Source organism: Simochromis diagramma, unplaced genomic scaffold, assembly GCF_900408965.1.
Source record: "Simochromis diagramma unplaced genomic scaffold, fSimDia1.1 OVJJ01000746.1, whole genome shotgun sequence".
Classification (NCBI taxonomy): Eukaryota; Metazoa; Chordata; class Actinopteri; order Cichliformes; family Cichlidae; genus Simochromis; species Simochromis diagramma.
The window spans coordinates 2,895,182-2,921,349 of NW_024386757.1; the positions used below are offsets into that span (position 1 = coordinate 2,895,182).

Genomic DNA, 26,168 nt, shown 5'->3' on the forward strand with positions numbered 1-26,168 from the left:
ATTTGATGGTCTTCTGGCATGTACCTTGCTCTTTAGTTCAAAAATCCCTGAAAAGCCTTCAGTTGATCCAAAATGCTGCAGCAAGAGTACTGACAGGGACTAGAAAGAGAGAGCATATTTCTCCTATATTGGCTTCACTTCATTAGCTCCCACTTAAAATTCTTCTCCTTACATGCAAGGTCTTAAATAATCAGGCCCCATCTTATCTTAATAATCTTATAGTACCATATCACCCCATTAGAGCACTTCGCTCTCAGACTGGGCTCACTTAGTTCTTAATATTTAAAAGTAGAATGGGAGGCAGAACCTTCTTATCAGGCCCCTGTTCTGTGGAACCAGCTTCCAATGTGGATTCAGGAGGCAGACACCATCTCTGCTTTTTAGATTAGGCTTTCTTCCTGTTAAAAGGGAGTTTTTCCTTCCCACTGTCGCCAAAGCACTTGGTCATAGGTGGTCATCTAATTTGGGGGGTTTTCTCTGTTTTCTTTGTATTATTATAAGGTCTTTACCTTCCAGTATAAAGTACCTGAGCCAACTGTTGTTGTGTTTTGGCGCTATATAAATAAAACTCAATTGAGATCACCTCAAAGATTTTCAAAGGGGTTTAAGTCAGGGGTTGGTGCAGGCTGGTCAGTAATGTGTGACTTGACCCAATTTCCATCCAAATTAAATCAGTTCAAGCTGGTTTTTGATATCAACCATCACATAACATTTGAAGTGAAATATTAAAAACTGTGGACGCTAGCCTGCTAACAAACAGACAAATGGAACCGAGTTGATAACCCCTCTGGAGGGAGGAAAATTGGTTTGCTACTACATATTTTACACATTCCTCAATTAATCTGAAATCTTGAATCAAGTGTGATGGCCTGAGAGTTATTTATTCCATTGGATAACCAATGGCACTAACAGATTTTCCCCCAAATTCAAAGAGTCAAAGAGATAAATCTTTTCAATATGAACTTTGCTTTGTGAAAATCTTAAAATAGAAATACACTCTTTCTTGAATTATTTTGCTATAATAAAGACGCTCCAATACCAGCGTTATATCATTGTTATTATTATTCCTTTTACAAATCCTGACTATAAAATCCTCATGCCTTTCGGTGTCACAAATATAGCCCCTAACAGAATCTTATAATCAGTGTTTAGCAGAGCGATTGGTATTAAATTGTCTAAAACTCTTTTATCTTTGGCAGATTTAGTAACTGTTTCAAGCCTAGCATCCATTCCTTTCTTCTCTGCATATTCTTATAAAGTGCCAGATAAGAGGGATCTTAGTTCCTTCCCAAAGATAAGGCCATAATCCTGTCTGTCTCTCGAGAACTGTTTTAAGCCATTTTCGTGTCTGCTGAGCTCAGTTCCTCAATTTCAAGCTCTGACTCACTCAGATGTTTAAAGGAATCCTCAATACACAGGATGATGTTCTGAATCTTATCAAACACAAACTGTTAATAAGGGAATCAGTAGTGTAATCACCTGCAGTCTGCTATATTACAAGTGGTGTGAACGTTCAGGATATTGCCAATGCAATGGTATTTAAAAGAATATTGAGTGAATGGATGTTTTATGGGCACACATTATGAAGTAATGAGAGGTTATGATGTGCTGTTTAGTGCAGCCACGTTGAACTAATTGTAGTCTAGAAAAAATGAATAGAAAAAGCACTCTTGCTTGATTTAAAGTGACTCATCGATACTTTTTCTGCCTGTGCTTTTGAGACAATATGCTAATTTGCAGGAATATCAGCAGGTGTTACATCATATTCCTTGGTAAAGTCATTGTTGTTGTTTGTCATTACATGTTTCCAGTAGTCTGGTGCCTCAAGGTTCACACTCTAGATTATTTGAACCAATCGTTCTCCGCGTTGCATTGTTTAATTCTGTGCTCGTCGTCATTCTCCCTTTCAGACTTTCTTTCATCCCCATCTAAATCTCAGACAGCCCAGCCAGAGTGCTATTCAATACTGGACTAGTATTGAAAAGCCTTCAGTTAATCCAAAATGCTGCAGCAAGAGTACTGACAGGGACTAGAAAGAGAGAGCATATTTCTCCTGTATCGGCTTCCCTTCATTGGCTCCCTGTTAAATCCAGAATTGAATTCAAAACCCTGCTCCTCACATACAAGGTCTTAAATAATCAGGCCCCATCTTATCTTAATGACCTTGTAGTACCATATCACCCTATTAGAGCACTTTGCTCTCACACTGCAGGCTTACTTGTTGTTCCTAGAGTATTTAAAAGTAGAATGGGAGGGAGAGCCTTCAGTTTTCAGGCCCCTCTTCTGTGGAACCAGTTTCCAGTTTGGATTCGGGAGACAGACACTATCTCTACTTTTAAGATTAGGCTTAAAACTTTCCTTTTTGCTAAAGCATATAGTTAGGGCTGGACCAGGTGACCCTGAATTCTCCCTTAGTTATGCTGCAATAGGTGTAGGTTGCTGGGGGATTCCCATGATGCATTGAGTTTTTCCTTTTCAGTCACCTTTTTCACTCACTATGTGTTAATAGACCTCTTTGCGTTGAATCATACTTGTTATTCATCTCTGTCTCTCTTCCACAGCATGTCTTCTACCCTGTCTTCCTTCTCTCACCCCAACCGGTCGCTGCAGATGGCCGCCTCTCCCTGAGCCTGGTTCTGCCGGAGGTTTCTTCCTGTTAAAAGGGAGTTTTTCCTTCCCACTGTCGCCAAAGTGCTTGCTCATAGGGGGTCATTTGATTGTTGGGTTTTTCTCTGTATGTATTATTGTATACAATATAAAGCGCCTTCAGGCAACTGTTGTTGTGATTTGGTGCTATATAAATAAAATTGAATTGACTTACTAGCGGAGTGTCCTTGTCTCTACAGGACCCATACCCTGACATAATCTTTAACAACAAAAAAAACAAGGGAAAGTTTCATGATGATGTCAGATATCTGTAGAGATGTTCTGTTTCAGAGAAATTTCAAACTCGATGTGTGTCTATATATGTTGATTGTTTTTAGTTAACAAGTTTAGTTTAGGGTTAACTCCACATCTTATTAAATTTCTTTCCTCTGGACTTTTTTCTTTCAGCATTCATCAGTCATTACACAAACTGCCTTTTCAATCTCTTTTCTATTACTGTCCGATTTCTGCTGCTGCTGTGAGCTGATCAAAAATGGACCTGTCCATTTCACATCAAAGGCACCATCTGAAATTCTTCTTTGTATCTCTCAGTAGGTTCTCAGTTATCCAGGTCATGGTAGCCTAAGGAGATTGGAAAAAAAGCCACTGGACTTCTTTTAAGTTTCCAGATAGGAGGTGAAACATCGTCAAGAAACTCAAAGAAGTCCAGTCATATTTTTCCCAAGCTCCTTAGTCCTCTTTGTGTCGTTCAAATAGATAGATATGACTGGTTGTTAGAAGTTTCAACTTTTGAGGAAGATTCATCGCCTACATGAACAGAACTATATTATATTGTGTACTATATACAAAAAATATATGTGTATTGAAATGCATGTGTGCATATTCAGGTATGTGACCATGGCTGTAGCTCAGGTGGTAGAGCAGGTCAGTTACTAACCGGAAGGTTTGTGGTTCAATCCAAGGCTCCTCCAGTCTGCATGCCAAATATCCTTGGGCAAGATACTAACCCCATGTTGCTCTCCGATGTATGAATAAGCACTTAACAGCTTAGAAAAAGTGCTTGTGTGATTGGGTGAATGAATTAGTTGCTTTGAGTGCTCAGATAGAGTAGAAAAGCACTATATAAGAACCAGTCCATTTACCATTTGTGTGTATTTTGATCTAAATATGTGTACTGAGATCTGTGTGCGTATTCAGATTAGGGAGTGTGTAAATAAATCTGTAGGCATGCACAGATATCAGCCACAGTTCTCCCAGCCTTACAATTGGCAATTGTTTTTACACCTGACCTTTGTTATACAGCTGCTGTGGCAGATCCACAAATGCAGACAGTTATCTGTCAGTTAGGGTTTCATTAACCCTGAGCTCAGGCTCACACACTCAGGTTTCCAGCAATGCTTAGAACGTACCAACATATGTGGCGTATTAACAGCTATATGATTAAGCTCCAACCTTGTTGTGGTTTAGAGAGTTGTTATTATGTCCAATGATGATAAGGCTAACCACGGTAGCATTCCCATTGAAAGAAAACTGGATTACTGAAAATTACATTTTGTGGATGTGGCCTGTGTCCTCAGTTCAAAGTACATAAGGTATAATAAATGTACTAATATCCATGGATTATATAACACTGCTGTAAAAATGTAATTTGACATTGAAGAATGTGGTTCATTCAAGATTTTGTATTCTAATTAAATCCATAGATGAAGGATCAGTTCAGTCAATAAAGCAAATACCAGTCTGGTAGGGTTTTTTTATTGTTGTATTTTATCAGTAAGTTTTGCAAAAATATGTAAATAAAAGTTAAGTTAAGGAGACCTTTTCCTTTCGCTTTATTCATGATCTAGTGATGTGTGATTAAGTAAAGGTTTAAATCTCATATAAATATACATTTAGTCCATCATTTGTAAATGATGATAACTGTTCTACTCTACTTGAGCACTGTGTTTCATACAACATGCCTATTTCACACCTGTTCACATAGCCACTGTTCACATAACCATATATGGAAGTTCAGAAGTCTTGTCGATTCTCTGTGGCTCTTCGTGGTGTTACGGCGGGGTGGCCAGGCTGAGTGAATGGACCCAAATGCAGATACAGACAGAGGCCCAGATTTGAAAGTGATAACCAAGCTTCATTTACAGAAAATGTTTCAGTGCTTAGAATACCACACATAAACTGTGACCTATGATGAACACAGGCTTCAGGGAATGGTGGACATAAAGTGAGAGATAAAGGGGGACTTGGTGGTTCAAATGGTGGTGCTCTGAGTCACTGTAAGAGAGGGATACAGCCACTGTCTTGTCAGAATAGAGAACTTCGTTAATTTTAGCGTCTTACTGGTTAGCAGGTGGAGCACAGAACGGGAGAGGCGGTCAGAGAGGCCCAGGTGGGCATCCTGTTGGTGGTGAGTCCTGGCAGAATGATCCAGTGAATCCCGGAGCACGAGCTTGAATCGTGGCTGTGAAGTACCGAGAAGATCTGCATGTCTTCTATCCTCTCTTCCTTCTCTCCCCCAAACCAGTCGCTGCAGATGGCTGCACCTTCCTGAACCTGGTTCTGCCGGAGGTTTCTTCCTGTTAAAAGGGAGTTTTTCCTTCCCACTTTCGCCAAAGTGCTTGCTCATAGAGGGTTATATGATTGTTGGGTTTTTCTCTGTATGTATTGTGGTAGGGTCTACCTTACAATATAAAGCGCCTTGAGGCGACTTCTGTTGTGATTTGGCGCTGTATAAATAAAATTAAATTGAATTGAAGATCAGCGTTGAGGTGAGCGTGAGTATTGTTGTGGAGAAACGAGGATCCGAGGGATCACTAAAACACGGGGACAGAAGCAAGGTAAGCGTGATGCGATCACTATGAACACACAAGATTACTTGCCGGGCTTTCACTAACGTAGGTTAGCAGAAGATCTGGAGAAGACTTAAATACTGGTAACCAAATCACCACCAGGTGCGGACAGCAGCCGGTCTGAAGAGACTCCGCCTGTTACCTCTCCCTTTGTTATGTGGTGTCTATGTTGTCTCTGCTTCTGTTCATTATTGTGTTGTCCCTCACATCTGCCTGTATCCCACTTTTGTATATCTGTGCTCTGAGACTGTTTCTCCTAGTGTTTTATTTCTGTTTGTACCTGTACTTTAGATTCATTGACATTAAATGCTCGTTTTCAGTTACTCCTACCCTTTGTGTTTCTCAAACTGGGTCCACAAATCCAGAGCCCACACAGCCAACACTCATTTGTTAGTCTATGTAATGCTGATGGAAATTTGCCCCCTTACATCATACAGAAAAAAAGTTCCTGCTTTGAAAAATGTAATATTGGAGCAAAAACTTCTGGCACAGTGACATATGGTACAAGGCCTCCACCAAGTGGTTTGAGATCTTAAAGGCCAAAAGCAGGTCAGATGAAACAGAAACATGTTACATGTACAATATGACACTGGAATGATGGTAAGCTTCACTTGTTCTGGGGTATAGTTAGGCAGATATCATAGGAAAAACAATGAATATAGTATTTATATGCACCTAAACACACCAAGTTTCAGCTTTTATCTACAGAAATGCTTTTGCTGCTAGTGACCTAAAGGAAGCAACAGCAGCAAGATGACTTAAATTAATTGTGTTAATTCTTAATATTAAGTTCTAATCATTAAGCATGCTTTCGTGTTGTGTACTCCAAATACAGATAATATCATCTTAATGTCCCAAGAAAAACTGACACTGATTAGACCAGGCAACATTTTTATAATCTTCTGGTGTCTAACTTTGATGAGCCCACACAAATCATCAGTTTTACATTCTGATACCTCGAATATCAAAGGAGATGCTCCCCTGCAATACTTTGGTTGTAACAAGTTGATATTTTAAGTTTCTGCTAGCTTTCTACCAGCTCAAAGCGCTCTGACCATTCCTCTGACTGCTGGCATCAACAAGGCATTTTAACCCAGAGTAACATAAGTGTTGCTATTTATGTAGTGCTAGTCCACAACACACATGCCATTTTCTATGTAAGGTAAAGACTCTATAATTAAGACATTCAATAAGCTTTTAAAAAAAAATCTAGATACTACCGCTGCTGCTATCCCAATTGCACATTGTCTATCTAGTAGGATGCAAGGCTGAGGTTAGAGGTCAGATGAAAAACCTGGGACCTGCAGATGGGAATTTGGGTATGATGAAAATGTGACTCTTCCAAGTACAACACGGTACTGCAGCTGATAAAGAGCTCTAACTCATCCCCTTTACTGCCTTTTGAATATGGACACCAGCTTATTGGGTTTTCTTTACAGAAAGAATATTTTGTACAAAATGAAATCTATAATACTGACACCGTTTCCTCATTTGTACAAAGTGACAGGAGTGCTCTTATAGTTAGTATATGTGGCACCTACACATGTATGATAACAACTGTCATTTCCTTTAAGAATTTCTTGGTGGGAAAACTCACCACAGTACTGCAGCCGCTTTTAGTTGGGTTCCTGGAAATGTAATTGTGTGTTTTTGCCACAAGAGGGAAGTGTGGACAAGTTGAAAGGAAAGTTGCTCTTCCTCAAACATGCAATGTAACAAGATGGCAGGCCTTACTGCATATATTTTATATTGTCTCAGATGTAGCTCTTTGACACATCGCTTCTGGTGCAACTGAAGGATATATTATTACTGCTGGGAAGCAGTTTATATATAATAAACTGTGAATCTAGCACTTATTTAGTATTTTTATACAGAGGAAACAAGGAAACCAAGTGAGTTTAAATTATGAACCTGATTTAATACTGTGGTTTTCTTACAAGATAAATGTGGAGAAACGAGGTGTAAGAATGTGTGACTGAACAGAAAAGAAAAATGGGAAATTATGTTTATTATTAAAGTGAATCCTGCAGACTGAGCTTGACTCAAGTCTCCATGCTCAAATGTCTGCATAACCAATGGTTTGTAATGTTAGGAAGACACAGTCGGTCTTTTTAGTGCCATTGTGTAATATGCAAACGCCTGCACAGCAAACTTGTACCACAGAAAATCTCTTCATCAAGAATGTGTTTGTAAATATGATGGTAATCTCAGAGAACTGCATATTACTGAATACTGAGAACCATTCTTGTCCGGGCCATCTCAGACAAGCTGCATGTGACAACAAGCTTAAAAATGTTAAACACAACCTGTTTCAATTAGTTAGTAAGATAACATATATATATTTATTGGGGTTTTTTCATTTGGCGTGACTTTCATCTGAGCAACTACATACCATAGGGCTGATGTTTTAGATAGTAACATGAGCAATGTTAACCTTGACAACAATAACATCTAGTTTAAGATGTGACAAAGAACATCATAGAAGCTAAAAAGGATGAGCTTCTCATTCAGTTAGTTTTAATAAGTTGCATTTGCTTTGTGTAAAACTTAAAGCTAAAGCAAGACTCGAGCAAATCCTCAAACATTAAAGCCTCCAGCTTTCTGTTGCTGCTGTAGTTTTTATTAGTGAGCTGTTGTGAATGATGTATAAAAAAGTGTACTTGAATATTTTACATCATAATAATCTTTTTTTCCCCAAAGACTTCTCAGCTACCTGCACTCATCAGTGACTGTAGAAAGACCAGCTTTTTACTAACAGAGAAGAAGGTACACATTATATTTTTGCAGAATTTACAAGATTTTACTCAGTAAAAAGCCATTCGAGTCAACACGTACACACCTTTACTTTTCCGATAATGCTCCACAGCGTAGTGCTTTTGACCTCAGTCACAGTGTCTCGCAGTTATCTAAGGCTCGTCTTTGATGCCAACCACTTCCTGTAATTGAAAGGCATATGCCTCTGCTGCTCCCCTAGGGTGTGCTGGGTCAGGCGTAACTCCCTCCAAATGCAGAACCTTCTGTAGTAAAGTTTTTAAAAATCCCCCTTCAGAGGATTTTTGCCAGTTCATCAAAATATCTCAGAAAATGATATTTTGAAGTGGAAAAAATGCATGAATATGGTAGCCAGGAGTGACCGGCACTGGCCCCTGCTGACTGACAAACCTGGGAAAGCAGTCTGTCAGTGTAAGGCTGGTGTGGACGTGAGTGTTTCTGCAGAGTCTGCTACCTTACATGTAGACCTTGAAGGACTGTCATACTTTTTCTAGTGATTTCAAAAACTCCGCCCTACTCACACACTGCACAGCATTACCATCCACCTGCTTTGTCCCTCTGGTTGAGGCTAGATCGAGTCTTTTATTATTGTTGCAATGAATAGTCTTAAAAAATCCCAGTTAAAGATGTATTATGGTGAACATATTTAATAGATTAAAAATATTCAATGTAATTAGATTTGAGTTTCAAAAAATTAATTCCCCAAAACTATGTAGATGGTGATAATCCTGGTACCAGAGGCAGTTTGACTGATCAACATGTCTAGGAGGAAACAGACATGCATACACTATGATCATTATATTCAGATTAGTGATAGTAGCAGTAGCATTATTATTATCATATTATAATGTAATTCAAATTCTGAATTGTTAGAACTTTATGGCATATAAATGTGATTTTATTACGCTGTGATAAATCAGCAGGTATGAAAACCCCACTCTCTGACCAATCAATTCTCTACAAATAGCGTCACCATTTGTTGGAGATCCCTTGGACCTCTGTGAGGAGAGTAGGAGGGTCTAAAGTTTTTCAGTTGCATCTGAACTCTCAGTGCATCATAGGAAGTCCCCCAGCACCCTAAGGCTATTGCAGGCATGGTTCAGGGTCCCTTGATGCAGCCCTATATGTTTTATCAAAGACTATTGTTTTAAGTGCTAAACATACAACTAGAAAGGGTCTCCCAATCCAAAACTGGCAGCTGCCTCCATAGCAGACGGACCTGATAACTGAAAGTTCTTCTTCTCATTCTTCTTTTAGGAACCAAGTGCTCTGCTAGGATAATAAGGTACTATGAGGTCAAATGAGACGTAGAAAGCCATTGTTGCTAGTATCCCTGGGTGCCTCTTTCTTTGCTGTCTCGGCCTTAGCGCGGCAGCTTTTCCTGCCACCTGTACTTAAACTTTGTCTGTGTTGACTATTAGTGTTTCTGATAATCTCAAGAAATGCACAGCTTACATGCTTTTTGGTTCCATGGACATGTTCAGGTGAATAAGATGCCTCTTTGTCAAAACATCCCTGAGTAGGCCCCTCCCTCAAGCTAAAGAAGCAGAAACCATTGTAGTGAAAGCAATGGTTTCAGAATGCAATTCAAACTGATTATTTTGTTTTATAAAAGATGAAGTTATCAGTTATGCTTCATCCTCACAGCCAAACATATGAGGTGCACAGCTTTCTTGACTTGATGACCTCAAATCACCCAAAAGCACATGGACCAATTCACAGACCCCTATTGAAGATAATATACTTAATAAAACAACTGAATTGTTAAGCACTGATTATTGTCGTTATTTGGTGAGACCAGCTTCATTCGTCAACACGGTCTGAAGTCTGTTTCTTTAAGTAATACCAGCAGATGCATTTATTTGGTATATGACATCAAATGATGAAGAACTAAATGATTTCAAGACAAATTTTTTTTTAAGTATTGGAATCAGCTGTCAAAATAAGATTTGGCTTACCTTGAGGTAGAGAACAAAATCTTTCTTTCAAAGAACAAATGATGACAGATGCGGCTGAAATTTTATTCACATTTATTGTTGCTTTTAGTGTGCTCACAGAAAATTAGAACACCTTAAGCAGAGGAGTTTAATAGCAATTGGTTTGTAAGCAAAGTTACATTCCATCTCTAAGTCAAATTGGTCAAAGCTTCTCCGTATTTACAAAAGGAAAAAGAGAGCGAAACAAGATGCTACACAAACATTTGCATCTGATAGATTCCTTAACTCGAGTCAAAGACCACTGGAAAAAAACTGCCAGCTGGAATTGAAAACAAACAAAAAAAAACCATACAGTATATAAACAGTTTACCATTCCACTTATCACAGCTTGGTTTTTTAGTTCAAAATTCCTTAAGGACCTTTTGTGTGTTTGCATGTCTGTATGTGTGTGTTTGTGTTGGTATCATACAAAAACGAGCGGGTGGAAAAAAGAGCAAACATTATGTGCTTCTTGAGATCAAAATTTCATTTTGTACAATAATCACAGTTAAAAAGACCCCCGCCTATACATACTTACATTTTTATTAAGGTCATAAAACCAGCAATAAACAATAAAGCCTATACAACTTGTATTTCTACGGAATCACTGACAGCTAATGAGAAGTGAAACGCTCCTATGGTTTTATATGACTTCCTAAAAACCTAACTCTGGGACTTGTTGTCTTGTAAAAACGATTTTAGTGTTGTAAACCGTATGGTGGATATAGATTTCGGTCTTGACTGCTCTTGATTATTGCCTGTAGCACATTTCCCAGGACAGCCCCACCCACCCAGATGTCCTTCCTGAACCCTCCCCCACCTCTTCATTTACAACTGTACCCTGGTCCCCTTCATACCATGGGCATGTCCATACTTTTTGTTTATATTTTGTATAAAAAAACGTAATACTGATGTAAAAATATATGGCAGAGTGTGGATGTATTTAATCAGTTGTACATATTGAGGCCAACCCATCTCCACAGCCTGCTGGAATGCTAGTAACAAAGGGCCGAGATGGGTTTTGCGTAAGGGGAGAATGGAAACTAAAAATAAAGAAAAAGCTTTAAAATATCCCTGGTTAAAGAAAAGTTCTTCAAAGCCATGATGTGGCATCTCTCCAAGCAGGGAAATGTTCTTTGATTATCTTTTTTTTCCTCCTTAAAAAAAAAAGAAAAAGAAAAGAAAAGAAACTTTCTTCCACTTTCAGCTTTTATTCAGCAGCCTCAGTGGGAGCAGCTGGAGCTTCTGCTGATTCTGCTTCTTGTGAAGCTGAAGGAGCCTCCTCTGTTTTGGGCGCCTCCTCGGCCACAGGTTCAGCCGACTTCTCCTCTGCCTTTGGCTCTTCTGTGGCTGGGGCCTCCTTGGCCTCCTCTGCAGGCTTTTCTGCTGCTGGTGCAGCCACCGCCGCTGCCTCCTCCTCCGGCTTGGCCACTACTTCCTCTTTGGGTTGCTCAGTGGCAGGTGCAGCCTCGCCTTCAGCAGGCTTGGTCTCCTCGTCAGCAGCGGCCGCTGTTGCCTCTGCGGCCTCGGCTTTGGGCTCCTCTGCAGGTGCCGCAGCTGCAGCTGCCTCCTCGTTCTCGGCCCCATCGCCCGTCTCCTTTTTGGACTTCTTGAAGGAAAAGCCACTTAGCTTGAAGGATTTTTTGAAGGAGAATTTCTTCTTCTTCTTCTTCGGGGTCTCGGTGCTGGTAGAAGCTGCGGCACCATCCTCAGCCTTGGCAGCTGCCTCTCCTTCAGCAGGAGACGCTGCCTCTACCTTCTCTGCATCTGCAGCCTCCTTCTCAGTGGGGGCGGCCTCAGCTTTCTCTGTCTCCTCCTTGGGGGTGTCCTCGGCTGTTGCGCTACCATTGGCTTGCACCTCCTCTTTGCCGTTCTCGTTTTCGGCTGCAGCAGGAGAGGCATCTCCATTGGCTTTAACATGTCCATTTTCCTAAAAAGAGAGACAGAAGCTGTTAATGTCATGCACAGAGCTGGTCCGCTGTAAGTACAGTGCCAGTGGTGAGCAGCAGGGGCAGCAGACACCATCAAACTTCAGCCCAGGCTCGGTTTCTCATTTTCACAGCAAAAACAGTGGAACACGTCTAATAACGGCCATCGAGCTATGTGGATACACCACACATAAATATGTTATGAGGTAGCAGCTTCCTGTATTTTTTTCACCCAGAATTTCATTCACATCCTGAACACGAGAGAGCAAGGACCGCAAGGGGTCGCTACGTGGCCGTTCCACAGCAAGCCAGCTGCTCATTAAAACAGCAGCTGCTCTTAGTCTCCCACATGACCGCGAGCAGAGTTCAGACACAATTTCTTTTTATATTTAGCAAATTTAAACGAACTTCTGAATTAAGGTCTCACCTAACCTGTGAAATCCATCTAAAAAGAAAAAAGAAAAGAAAGCGCACCGCTGGCCCCCTCCCCAAGCCTCTGCCCCCCCCCCCTCCCCCCTCTTGTGTGATAGCAGGCTGCCATCTCCACTTTCCAGCCGAGCATCTGTAACAAAAGGCGTGGTGCTCCGAGCGCACGGAGCCTTTGTTGGCCGTCGTGCATCTCGCCTTATTCAGCAACTTCCCAAATAACCTCATCCAAAGCTACAGCACCTCGTCATCGTCTTAAAATGAAGAATTAAAGTCAAACTCGGCGAGAAGAAATTGAACACGACTCCATTCTTGTCTTTTGATTGGCAAAAACCCGAGCAAATAATCTCAATCTATGAAACTGCTTTGTTTTGATTGATGACCTTAAAAGAAGAAATCCGCGCGCATTTCCCCTGATAAACTGCAGGAATCAAATTATCCGTTAAATTAGTTGAATCTTTTCTTTCTACATTTAATACCCGTTCAATTCATCCACAATTACGCACGGATGGCGCCCCCAGTGCTCAGCTTCCCCCCTCCCTCCCTTTCCACAACAACCAAATTGTCCCCTGACGGATGTTAAAATATCATTTACCTGTCCGTTGGTCTTGGTGGGTGAAGCTGCCGCCTCTCCTGGCTTTTCAGCCGCGGTTTCAGCATTTCCAGCTGTCTTGGACAATTGCGCTCCCATGCTTTTCGCTCCAACAAAGAAACTCGACCGATCCAAAAAAGCGAACAAAGACCCACAAGCCTCTTTGTTGAAACGCAAAGCTCTTCACTGGTAGCCCCCTCTCGCTCTCCCACTGTGTGTGTGTGTGTGTATGTGTGCGCGCGCGCACAAAGAAAAAGTTCACAGGGAAAATGTAAAGCAAACTCCAGTCAGAGTGTGGAGGATTCTTCAGCAGAGCAGGAGAAAGCTGGCAGGTGAGATAAGTAATAAAATCCCAGGCTGGTGGCCGTGTCGCTGTAGACAGGCTGCAAAATGGAGAAATTTCCCTTGTTGCTAATAAGACGTGGGGTCCAACGCCCAAGTGCAGGGATGAATGGGCGCTCCGAGCGATGACGGCACCGCTCTTCGGTTCGGCCAATTACAGCTTCCACTCAGGGCTTGGGCGGGGTTTAGGGAGGGAACAATAGACGGCAGCGCTGCACTCAAGGTACAGAGGAGTAACTGAAGTTAGCTACATTTATGTGACGTCTCACTTAACCAAGACATCACTTGTTTGCATTTAAATGGAAAATGTCTTTAAAATAAATATATAAAGTGTGCGTTTGGCAACTAAGATGTGAATATTGTGCCATGGAGGTGCCAAAATTTAGTTTAGCTCAAACAGGTGAAGCAAGTGTTGCTGTTTTACATTTGAGACACAAAAAGTCAGATCACCTAACCAAAACTTTTACTTGGATTGACCGTCCAGGCATATTAGCAGCCACCCAAGGATGTGTTTTTTTTTTCTTGTTCTTTGTTTTTATCTGTTGATTGGACAACAGTATCCACCATTGATTTATTAATATGACTAGGTTTTGACCAAACAGAAGTTTTGAATGGATTTAAATCACATCTTGACATTATATATGGATGTAAACACCTACTACCTACAATCTACTAATGGTAGTTGAACTGCACAGAGCAGACACCATTTCTGTCTGATAGAAAGTCAGAGGTGGAATATTACCAAAACAACACCACGAGACAAAGATGACAATCAGGTTTGGGTGGATTCAGGAACTTTCCCAACAAACAACAAACACCTACTGTACGTGTGTGTTTGTGTGTGTGTGTGTGTGTGTGTGTGTGTGTGTGTGTGTGTGTGTTGGGAGGGTGGTAACAAGTGCATGTATATAGAAAGTTGGGGGCTGGGAGAGTACCAGCTGCAGTCTTGTTGACGACCGTGCAGTGTGCCCCATGGGGGAGGTTGAGAGTGTTCAAACAGGTCCCTCAGCACACATTTGCAATGCAAATCCATTACAGAGGCAAAGGCAACTGTCCTCAGCTCACTGAGATAGAAGCAGAGCTGGAAAAGCTAGTTCTGTACAGTAACAGGTGGGCTTCCTGGAGCAGTTTCAGTTTCCCGGTTTTTAAAATGTTATCAAGTGCAATGCAAAGCAGTACTTTTTCCCCCCTTTGGCCAGAAATGCAAACCATAGAGTTAACTCAGGTTTTCAGAAGATCCGTGATCACAATGTTGAGCAGGTACCTAATATTATTCATAACAATATCAGTAATATATCATCATTTACATGTACTTTCAGTACTATTCATACTGATTTAGAAGTGCTCTTTCTGAGTTAACTTCAGTAATCACTTGCCCCAAGCTATCAGTGTGAATGTTAGACCCCATTCCTACAAGACTGCTAAAAGATGTCCTACCATTAATTATAGTTATAATTTAATTATAACTTTCATCTTAAATATAAGTAACACTGTGAGGAATCTTGGAGTCAATTTTTGACCTGCAGTTGAAATTAAAATAATTCTTCTCACATGTTGAATAATCAAGTCCAGTGTTATCTTAAAGACCTCATAGTAACATATCACTCCAATAGAGCACTTCACTCTCAGACAACGGGCTTAGTTGTGGTTACTAGGCTATTTAAAAGTAGACTTGAGAGCTTTTAGCTTTCATGCCCTTCTTCTACAGAACCAGCTCCAAGTTTCCCATCAAAATACCTTTTAATTAAAAACAAACAAACAAACCCAAACCACTAAATAGTAGTTGGCTGAAATTCCCAGATTTCGTTGTTTCAGATAAGAATAGCTCTGTGTCTCATTCTCAGACATCTGGCAAAGCATGTGATTAGAAAAAAAAATCCCCTTGGAATATTCAACATTTTTGTAGAGATTACATATATGATGAATCAGAAACTCTTCATTTACAATTCAATTTGTTGTGGGGAAATCTTTAAAAACCACACGAGGTCTAGTGGCTAAAACACTATCAAATCTTTCTTATGTGGGAACACTAACATTTGTATTTAACAGGGGAAACCCACAAACATTCACAGGTTTCCTTATAATTCCTCATTTCTCATTGAACATAAAAAAAGATTTACAGAAAGAAGAACTAATACTTGTGCAGTCTCAGAGCTGTTGCATTGTTTTTTATAATCCACATTTTAAATTCCCCTTTTGTCCATATAAACTTTTTCATTGCCATAACTGAGCAGCTAGACATGCCCAGTGGCGCCAACTGGTGCAAGCTTTTCCATTTCAAAGCCTCAGCTTCAGTCAGTGGTTGTACCAAGTTGATGTTTCAGAGCCACAACCTACCCAATGTGGACAAGAGTATTAAGTGTTAAGTTAGCACTAGCAGTCTTGGTTAGCAGGTATGTCTATCCACTAAGGAAATGAACTGGTGAGGGTAGCGTATGATGATATTAGACTAGTTGCCCTGAAGCACTTACAGGAGCTTAGTTGAAAAATTAGCGACAAGTGGCTATCTTATCTATCATGGTCTGTAAAAATAGGTCAGATAATGCTATTTGTTCTAAAGTGACGTCAGCATAGTGAAAGGAATGGAGAGGGCCACGCTGGTGCTTAGTTTTGAAGTATTTGACTATAGGCCATAGGATGCCATGTTTCCATAACACTAGATCTATTAATCACATAAAGCTTAGCATCGCCGTCATTTTCAGTGTAACAAATGCAGTTTCAACAAAAATAGCTGAACTACATAAGAAGGTTGTTAATATGGTCAAAATCCATTAACCATTTAGTACAACGTTTTAATTGCACTTTTATATTACGGTTGTTTACCAAGTAATATAGTCTGATAATGTAAGGATCTATTGAGAAAGCAGATCCTTACATTATCAGAGTAAAACAAAGATCCTACAAAAAACAAGGAAACCTCCCCTCCAAAAAAAGATTGGACTTGGACTTGGTTGGATGCCGGGCAGACCAGGCTCATCTTATAACCTTGCTAGCTACCTGAGCACTTTATGCACTCACTGTAGCTCCAAATATGGTGATTCAAACGTGAAAATAGTAAAGTTTATCAACTGCCAACTTTTTATATATATTTTTTGGCATTTTTACAGCAAGGAATGACAGGAAAGCAGAGGGAGAGAGGGGAAGACATGCACCAAAGGGCCATTGGTCAGATTTGAACCAGTCGACTGCTTTCAGCCATGGCTGAACCATGGCACCTGGTTCCCTGCTAAACCGAGTGAGCTAAACCGGCGCAGAGACATGATGTTATTATGTATCCTTGTGGCACTTTAATTACAAACGTTTCATGCAGAATGTCTGTGTGGACCTTGACTTCAGACTGAGCACAATAACAGCATTAGCCTGTCCCATTACACAAAGTCTACAGCAGTGGTTCGGATGATTTTTCCACTTACTATTACCTAATGGTGGAAGTATGTGTACGGTTGATGGCTTTCTTCAGAGTAATTCCACTCTCATTCTTCTCCATGTAACACAACTGTTGTGTTTCAGAGTTTCAGAGCAAGTCCAGCTTTTTTTAAAGCTGGACTTGCAGGTGTTGTGGTTTTCAAAAGAGGGGGATAGACAATTATTTATTGTTCTGCTAATTAGAGGATATAGAATTTCAGATAGAAAGGAGCTATGCTGCTGCTGAGCTGCTCAACAAGCTCAGTGATCTGAGACACCTAGATATCCCTGTGCAGTGATTTTACTAGAATGGTTGGCACTGATCACTGATGCTCTCCAAAATGTACATTATGTGCATTTTCAAGAACTACACAGCAAAGAAACCCTGAAAGTTACTGAAGCAAAAACTTGGTTTATGTGAAAAACTAATGTATATAAAAGCATATTTTGACAGAAACTTCCTTAGCTAACATAAGTCAGAAGAAAGAAAGCTTCAGATAAGATTATTTATCCTGGAAAAATGGTGAAATAAGAAAAAAGAAAAATAAGAAATGCTGATATTAGCCAAACTGTTAATTTAATATTTATATAATATTTGATATTAGTATCAGCTGAGAAAATTCACAATGTTCTATATGTTCTATAAATAACAGAGTTATATTTATGTAATGATTATTTACTGTCTCCCATTTTCACAGGTGTATGATAGAAAATGGGCAGGATTCCATTTCACTGTCAGTTTTGAGATCCTAGTGTTGGTAAACTTACACCTGTTTTCTTTTTCCATGAAGGTCATTTTTGGTGTTAGTGCCTTTTACTTGCACTGGGCGTCTGATAACCAACAGACAGTCTGTTATGCAGTTGCATTCATGAGTCAAACAGCGTGTAATGAATTGTGAAGAAAGGTCCAGATGTTTCTCAGAGAAGCTCCATTGATGCAACAAAATCCCAGACTTAAATAAGCAGCCCTGCTGCAATCCCAGAACAGGAGCTGGCAAAGTTAACTCTGCTTACTGGACATTTAGGTTTTATGGCCATTGTTAACCCAAAATGATTAGCTGAACATTCTTGCTACTGACTACATTTAAAGTCCCTCCGAGGACTTTTAGTGATCACAGAGAAGGAACATATAAAACTTATTTGGCCTAGTTCTCTGACAGTAAACATTACTGTTGCCACCATACAAATTATATACTGAACAAACAAGCCTTCATAACCCATACCCTTCATCCATAGGTGTCAAACACTACACTGATGCTGAGTCTGGATGCTGTTTCGTCATTCACCACCAAAAAAAACCCAGTATGTTTGTAGTACAAACTAAAAACATTTAGGCTTTAGATTTTGTTCCCTGAGCCAAATCACCCTCTAATATATATATTAGAGGTATATATACCTCTAATATATACCTCTAATATATTAGAGGTATATTAGTTATACCTCTAATATAAAGCAGTTATATTAGAGGTATAACTGCTTTATACCTCTAATATTACACCTGCCATTTCAGTTGTAATTGTACACAAACAGCCTTAGGGTATATTTAAAGTTTGCTTAAATTTGGTCTCATCTACACTTTACAGTATGTAAAGAGGAGTAACATTGTTTAACACATAATAAAGATGACCATATTACCCAAATTCCAATAGATTTTTCAATCAATTCCACTTGCCCTGCCTCCTTTTTTCCTAAAGACCAGAAAGCTTCTCTCTAATTTTTTCTGGAACAATAGGAAGCCAAGACTCAGTCTTTCTCTCCTGTATTTGCCCTATGATAGGGGAGAACTACAATGCTTTGGTTTTCTAAGGAGGTTCTCTTGCCCTGTCCGTGAAAACTTTGGCACTGAATAGTTATTTCTATTCAGCATCACTTAAGAATTTAAGGAAAAAATACTACCAATCCCTTTGTAAAAAAAAACCTCTATTGTGGTTTGAGACATAGTTCAAAAAATGCTGGACGACCCCATTGGGTTGTCCTGTTTCTGCCTGATCTGGGGTAATGAGCTTTTTACCTCGGCGCACGGGTTTTGAAATAAGGTTGAATAAGGGCATAGTAAAAATACAAGATGTATATGAGGATCATAATCTAATGTCATTCAGTGAGTTGATGGCACAGTTTGATTTACCACAGAAACACTTCTTCAAATATCTACAACTTAGAAGTTTTATCCTGGCTCAATCAAATAATTCAGTGCAACAGCCTTCATTTTCCATCCTAGAAACACATTACAAAAAACGTTACAAAAAATTGCTTCGGTAGAAGACTGGTCTCTCAGTTTTATAACATGTTGGTTCAGAAGCATAGAGTCACCTCAGACAATAAGCGACAGAATAGAATAGAATAGAATAGAATTCAACTTTATTGTCATTGCACATGCACAGGTACAGGGCAACGAAATGCAGTTTGCATCCATCCAGAAGTGCTTTAGTGATATAGATATATTACAATATATATTAGCAATAATATAGATATGTGAGTATATTACAGAAATGGGTCTATTATGGAATGTTATAATGTACACGGTATGAAGTATGTTGTGAATATTCTATAACTATAAGTATGTACAGGCTGTAGTGAGTACAAGCTATGTACAGGATATGAACAGGATATAAGTATGAAAAACTATACAGAATATGAAATAAATAACTTTACAGAATCTGAGATATACAGCTATACAGAAATGGGAACTATGCAAGTTGTAAACAGTTGTAGGATTAAAGATTATCGAATGTACAGAATGATTATTTACACAGAGCTATACAGTAGTGCAGTTAAGATAAGTGAGGGTGTAGATAGTTTCTACAGAGGCTATATAAAGTGCTAGTGGTTGTGAGTGGTGGTTCAGTCCATGTTATTATTGTGTGTTTGAGGGTACAGTTGTCCATTGTGTGTGTGTGTGTAGGTGTAGACAGGAGTGGATACGGGGCAATGGGGACCCATTGAGTGGAGTAAAATATGTTTAAAGACACACATCTGACTGAGAATGATTCAATTTAACTGGATAATGCCAACATATGTCTTACCTGTAAAACTAAATTTGATCCTAATATACTGGACATATGTTATAAGTGTACCAATCACCAAGGTTCATTGTACCCCTGTTTGTGGAAGTGTGAAGAGATTCAAAAGTTTTGGTGCTCAGTGTTAAAATATATTTCTCGGATCACATCTTCCCCTGTACCACGAAGTCCTACGGTCTGTATTTTAGGCATTTATTCAGATGACTGTAATTTATCTCATACTGAGAGAAAAATGGTTGACCTTTGCTTACTCCAGGCCAAACGTTGCTGGAAGAATGTTGGTGGCCCCTCTTTTGACCAATGTTTAAACAATGTAACATCAAGTTTAGTTCTTGAGAAACTGACCTATGTGGTTAGAAAAAGATCTTTGGAATTTTTTGACATTTGGAAGGTGTTTCTGGAACTATTAAAAATGGGGAAGTTGAGAGTGAGATAATGAAAAATATGTAACTAAATTTGGGAATGTACGTAGTAACCTGTGCAAAAGTTGTGTTTTTATGATGCATTATGTCTCCCACAATGCATTGTTTCTGATACTAATTAGTTTTGCAAGAATGTAATTTTTAGAACAACGGTTGGTAAAGTTTTGTGGCATGCTTTAAACACTGTTAACATTTGAGTTTGGGTTTTTCTTTTGTTTGTGTGATTTGCTAAGTACAGCCCAGAAGCTATGCTTGCAAACACCACTTAGGAATGCCAGAGGGCATCTGAACAGCAATGAAAACGGAGGAAAGTTTGAGGTAATGAGTGATGGAGCCCTGTGAATGGCATTGCACAAAACACCAGGGAGGAGCCCACTGACCTGTCTGAATGGGACAAGGGCACAGTGAGAAAGAGGCTCTTAATCGGACCAAGTAAAAACTGCTTTTCTCATGCTATTACAAAAATGCTATTATCTATTGTACCTGACTCAACTTGGCTGCTAAGACTGGAGATTTGTCTATGTGCTTCCTATACAAAAGATATAGGAACCGTACACTTGGGCCCACACAAAAGATGCGGATATGTGATCTTTTCATATGGCTGAGTTTTGTGTGAGAGGGGAGAGGTAGCTGTTTCCGTTGGCTTGTATAATTGCAGGTCTCCCCCCCCTCCCCACTGTGGATCTGGCACTGGTTCCTGATCCTGTCGTTTTGTTTCTTCCTCTGTGCAGGTCCCCCGCCCTGGCTGGGAGAGTTCAGGGAATATCTCCTTCTGTTTTGGGTGTGCCTCTGTACCCTCACAGATGGCAATTCAGGCACCCTGCATGTAAAACACCAAGCTGATCTTATCACTAGAGGTGACTTCACTGGCAGTGACTGCTTGTTCCCCGTGGCAGGTTTTATTATTTGCATATATTATGTGTTTGAACAGGGCAGGGGCTGTTTGGTAGGTGGGGGAGATCAGATAATAAACACAAGTGTTCATCTTTTGACACGATCTCACTTCTGTGGCTGTTTACTCAGGATTAACCGGTTAACAAGCAGCTTCTGAATACTCACACAGAGGCATGTTGAAAAACCAAGGCTGCTCTAACCACATCTATCAATGTACACTGTAAAAACTCATGGACAGTTTCATTAAATGACCTCATTCTTAATATTTAACTAATAACAGTGATGTCAGGTTGACTCTATTTTTTGTAAGGGTTTTTTATGCATTTAATCAGGGGTGTCAAAGTAATTTTACATTGTGGGTGGGGGTATTGATAAGAATTTAATTCAAATTCAAATTCAAATTCAAATTTTATTTGTCACGTACACAGTCATACACAGTACGATATGTAGTGAAATGCTTGGACAACTGCTCGTGACCTAAAGAAAACAAAAAAAAGGAAAGGCTATGAATAAGATAGGAAATAAATATGAAAAATTAAAAAGGGTAAATTTAACTAGGAAGGAATAAAATATAAATTAAGGTTAAAAATGAAATAACTGTACAACACAAATTAGAATGAAGGGTAAATTTAACTGGGAAGAATAAGATAAAATATATAAATTAAAGTTGAAAATAAAATAACTGTACAACAAAATACACAATATAGAACTATATAAGAATGTATGAAGAAATCTAAATCTAAATAATATATACACAATAACAGCAGCTGTACAAGTATTAACCGGAAATGAAGAATATAGTGACCGGTGTTGTGCAAAAACAAAGTCCAGAAAGTCCAGTGTGTGTGTAAGAACTGTATGTGTGGGTCAGTACTGTGTGGTGGTGTGATTGAGAGACCGTATCGCCTGCGGGAAGAAACTCCTCCTCAGTCTCTCTGTGTTGGTCTTCAGGGAGCGGAATCGCTTTCCTGACCTCAACAGAGAGAACAGTCCGTTGTTGGGATGGCTGAGGTCCTTCACGATCTTCCTGGCCTTGGTCCAGCACCGCCTGCTGTAGATTGAGTGCAGGTCAGGGAGCTCGGAGCGGATGGTGCGCTCAGCTGACCGCACAACCCTCTGTAGAGCTCGTCTGTCCTGCATGGTGCTGTTCCCGAACCAGGTTAAGATGTTTCCCGCCAGGATGCTCTCTATGGTGCACGAGTAAAAGTTCCTGAGCACCTTGGAGGGCAGTTGGAAGTCTCTCAAGCGTCTGAGGTGGTAGAGACGCTGTCGGGCCTTTTTCACCACGGTGTTGATGTGACAGGACCATGACAGGTCCTGCGTGATGTGAACTCCGAGGTATTTGAAGCTGTCCACTCTCTCCACTGGGCACTCGTTGATGACGGGGGTCTGGTAGTTCCTCTCCTGCTTTGTGCTGAAGTCCACTATCAGCTCCTTTGTCTTACTGACGTTTAGAAGGAGGTTGTTCCTCTGGCACCAGTTCTCCAGATTCCTAATCTCCTTCAGGTAGGCCGTCTCGTTGTTATCAGAGATCAGGCCCACCACGACGGTGTCGTCAGCAAACTTGATGATGGTGGTGGAGCTGGTAGTGGCCACACAGTCATATGTGTACAAAGAGTACAGCAGGGGGCTCAGAACACACCCCTGGGGGGCTCCAGTGCTGAGAGTGGTGGAGGCTGAGACATGTCCGCCCATCCTTACTGCCTGTGGTCTGCCAGTTAGGAAGTTGGAGATCCACTGACACATAGATGAGCTGAGTCCCAGATGCTCCAGCTTGGTGGTGAGGGTGGAGGGAATTATGGTGTTAAATGCAGAGCTGTAGTCTATGAAGAGCATTTTAACATAATTTCCCCTTCTAGTGTCCAAGTGAGTGAGTGATGTGTGGAGGAGATGAGAGATGGCATCGTCTGTGGAACGATTTGGACGGTAAGCGAACTGTAGTGGGTCCAGTGTGTCTGGTAGTGAAGAAATGATGAAGTCTCTGACCAGGCGTTCAAAGCACTTCATCACTACTGAGGTGAGGGCTACAGGGCGATAGTCATTGAGAGAAGCAGGGTGGGGTTTCTTCGGGACAGGAACAATGATGGACTCTTTGAAGCATGTGGGGATCACCGACTGAGATAGAGAGATGTTGAATATCTCAGTGAACACAGGAGCTAGCTGGTATGCGCAGTCTCTTAGGATACGACCTGGGATGCCGTCTGGTCCTGCTGCTTTCCTGGTGTTCACTCTCTTGAAGGCTCTCCTTACTTCATGCTTGGAGATGACGAGCACGTTTCCGGTGCTGGCAGCATCTTCCTGTCTGCAGCCGTTAGCGCCGCTAACACTAGCATTGTTGGAGACCTTAGCTGCAGCCTCGAAGCGAGCATAGAAAGTGTTCAGCTCGTCTGCCAGAGTCACGGCCGCGTTCGTCATACCGGTTGTTGGTGCTTTATAGTCCGTTATTGTCCTTAGTCCCCGCCACAGGCTCCTAGAGTCACTCTGTTGGAGTTGTGACTCTAGTTTCCTCCCGTAGCGCTGCTTCGCCTCTTTCACCGCCCTCCGCACGTTATATGACGCGGCTTTGTACGGGTCCATGTCCCCCGTCATGAGTCCCGTGTTGTAGGCAGCGGTGCGGGATCTCAGAGCGTCGTGGATGGTTTTATCCACCCACGGCTTCTTAGCAATTATTATCACTCTCATTGACTCCACTTTGAGACATGCTTGTGCATGTTGGAGATATTTCCCCTCTTTGTTATGAACAGTGTTGGGGTCACTATTCAAAAACTAGCAACTACTGCACAGATTATTACACAGAACACTTTTCTTAAAAGTAATGCAGTACTTTACACTGGTTTAGTGTAATAAACAATAAGCATGGCTAAATGTATGCAGCTTAGCTCAGTTGCAGCTAGCTGGCTATCAGTAACTTACTTGCTTGCCAATAATTACTGGTAGCAAAAAAGGTGGAAATGCTTGTTGGTTAGCTTGCCAAAGTACTTAATTGGTTAACATAATTTATGACATCATGCATAAAGCCAGAGAGCTCTTATTTTAATTAAAAACAATTTAACCAGCCCTCCAATTACACTGAGAAGGATAAGCGGGAGAGGATGGATGGATGGCATTCTAATACATGAGGGTGGTTAGCCAGTTGTACTATAGTAAAGTAATTTGGATTTTCTATTTTTGTCAAATTCAATCAGTGTTGTTGACATTTTACAGAAAAATCAGGACCAGCTCGTCCTTGATTTTTTTTCACGGAGCCTTTTTTTAATTTTTCACAAAAATGCAGTACATTACACAACAAGTGCATTTTATGTCACTTTTTCATAATGTCTCAGTGTTTAATGGCCTTAACACTTTATACAGTGAACTAATAGTTTATACACGAAATGTATTGAATACAGCACTGTATGTTTGGTTAAATCTGGCTAATAATCTAAAGTGCTTTGAATGGTCAGGAAAACTGCAAAATAAAGGGTGTAATAGAGTTTAATAAAGGACAAGCAGCTTCTGAACCTCAAAGAAAACACACTTTACACATGAGTGGGGACATGCAAATCTGGATGAGATGCTACAACCTTCTCTTCCAGAAAGACATTCTAAATCTGTGAAAGTGTCCATGTGCTTGAGTATCAGCTGGAAGCAATACTAGCCCACCACATTCCAGTACTGCTGTTGGTGTTTCTCATTAGTGAGAGGAAAAGGCCCTTTCATGTAAAGAGTGGGCATGGCTGCATTCTTTAAGCCTATCCTCAGGCAAAACACCTACAACATTTTTCATTTACATACCTTCCTCTTTCATTGTGATCACCTAAACAGCAGGTCACAGAGCGTGATTTCAATGTTCAATGTTTTCATTTAGTGATTTGAGGGCTTTGAAGCATTGGCAACATCTTTTTTGGGGGGTGCTCAAGCAACCCTAAATTAGGGATTAAGTGTCAGGAGTAATAGTAGTCATAATAAAATATTGTAATATCTGACATCATCTTATTATATTTAGTGAACTTGAGATGAATTAAATGTGTTCTTGACATCATGATGATGCAGTACACTCAGAGCAGAGTGATTTGTCATTACAAAATGTTACAAAAGTGCAAATTATTCTGGTCTGCAGGGTCATTGCTCTGCAGACCAGTATGCTTGTGGCTCAGGGGGTAGAGCATGTTGTGTCCTAAATGGAATACCCTGGTGGTTCAACCCCTGGCTGCTTCAGTCTTCATGGTAAAGTATCTTTTGATAAGGTCCAGAACCCTGTGTTGCTCCTGATGCATTATCAGAGTGTGAATAACTGATGGAAAGAAGTGCTTGTCTGAATGAGATAAAAAAAAAAAGTGCTTTGAATGCTATATAAGAACCGGGCCATTTGTATTTGTATTTGTATTATTATCTAAATAGCAAAGGCCAGACTGCTAGAGTATTTGTTCATTTTAGCTTCTGCACTCTGCTGCCAAATCACTAGTTGCCAGGCAAGGAAAAACACACTATATCACATTATTTTCTTAAAGTTTTTTTTTATTTCTATTTCAGTCAAATTGGGGTTCATTGTTTTACAAGAGGAGAGGCAGAAAAAAGAAACAGGTAAGAGTGGACATGTAGTCCAAATTCATTGATGATAATTTCAACATTCTAAACAGAACACCTCCAACCAGTCATGGCAGATCACTGGCACTCCATGAGCCTGGTTCTGCTGGAGGTTTCTTTCTGTTTACAGGGAGTTTTTCCTTCCCACTGTCACCAAAGTGCTCGTTCTAAGGGGGTCCTCTGATTTTTGTTTTGTTTCTTTTTCTATTTTCTTTGTACTATTGTAGGGACTTTATATTATAATATAAAGCACATTGAGGCAACTGTTGTTGTGATTTGGCAGTATATAAATAAGATTTAATTTAATTTAAATGAACATATTGCTGAGCAATAGATATTAATGACAGCATTTAACAGAATTCATATCAT

The 26,168-nt window shown here is 40.2% G+C and overlaps 1 protein-coding gene and 1 long non-coding RNA gene across 2 annotated transcripts; both read right to left on the reverse strand.

Annotated features, from left to right (window-relative positions):
• Nucleotides 1–935: 935 nt before the first annotated feature.
• On the reverse strand, nt 936–25,956 carry LOC120731060. Its single transcript, XR_005695269.1, has 3 exons — nt 25,851–25,956; nt 14,305–14,310; nt 936–948 (listed from the first exon to the last, which is right to left on the reverse strand). It is a non-coding gene; the product is annotated as an uncharacterized LOC120731060 (long non-coding RNA).
• marcksa (myristoylated alanine-rich protein kinase C substrate a) lies at nt 10,242–13,609 on the reverse strand. The gene is made up of 2 exons (XM_040027813.1): nt 13,154–13,609; nt 10,242–12,134 (listed from the first exon to the last, which is right to left on the reverse strand). Exons 1-2 carry the CDS (start codon nt 13,247–13,249, stop codon nt 11,415–11,417), a joined length of 816 nt encoding a protein of 271 aa, XP_039883747.1. The 5' UTR covers nt 13,250–13,609; the 3' UTR covers nt 10,242–11,414.
• Nucleotides 25,957–26,168: the final 212 nt, after the last annotated feature.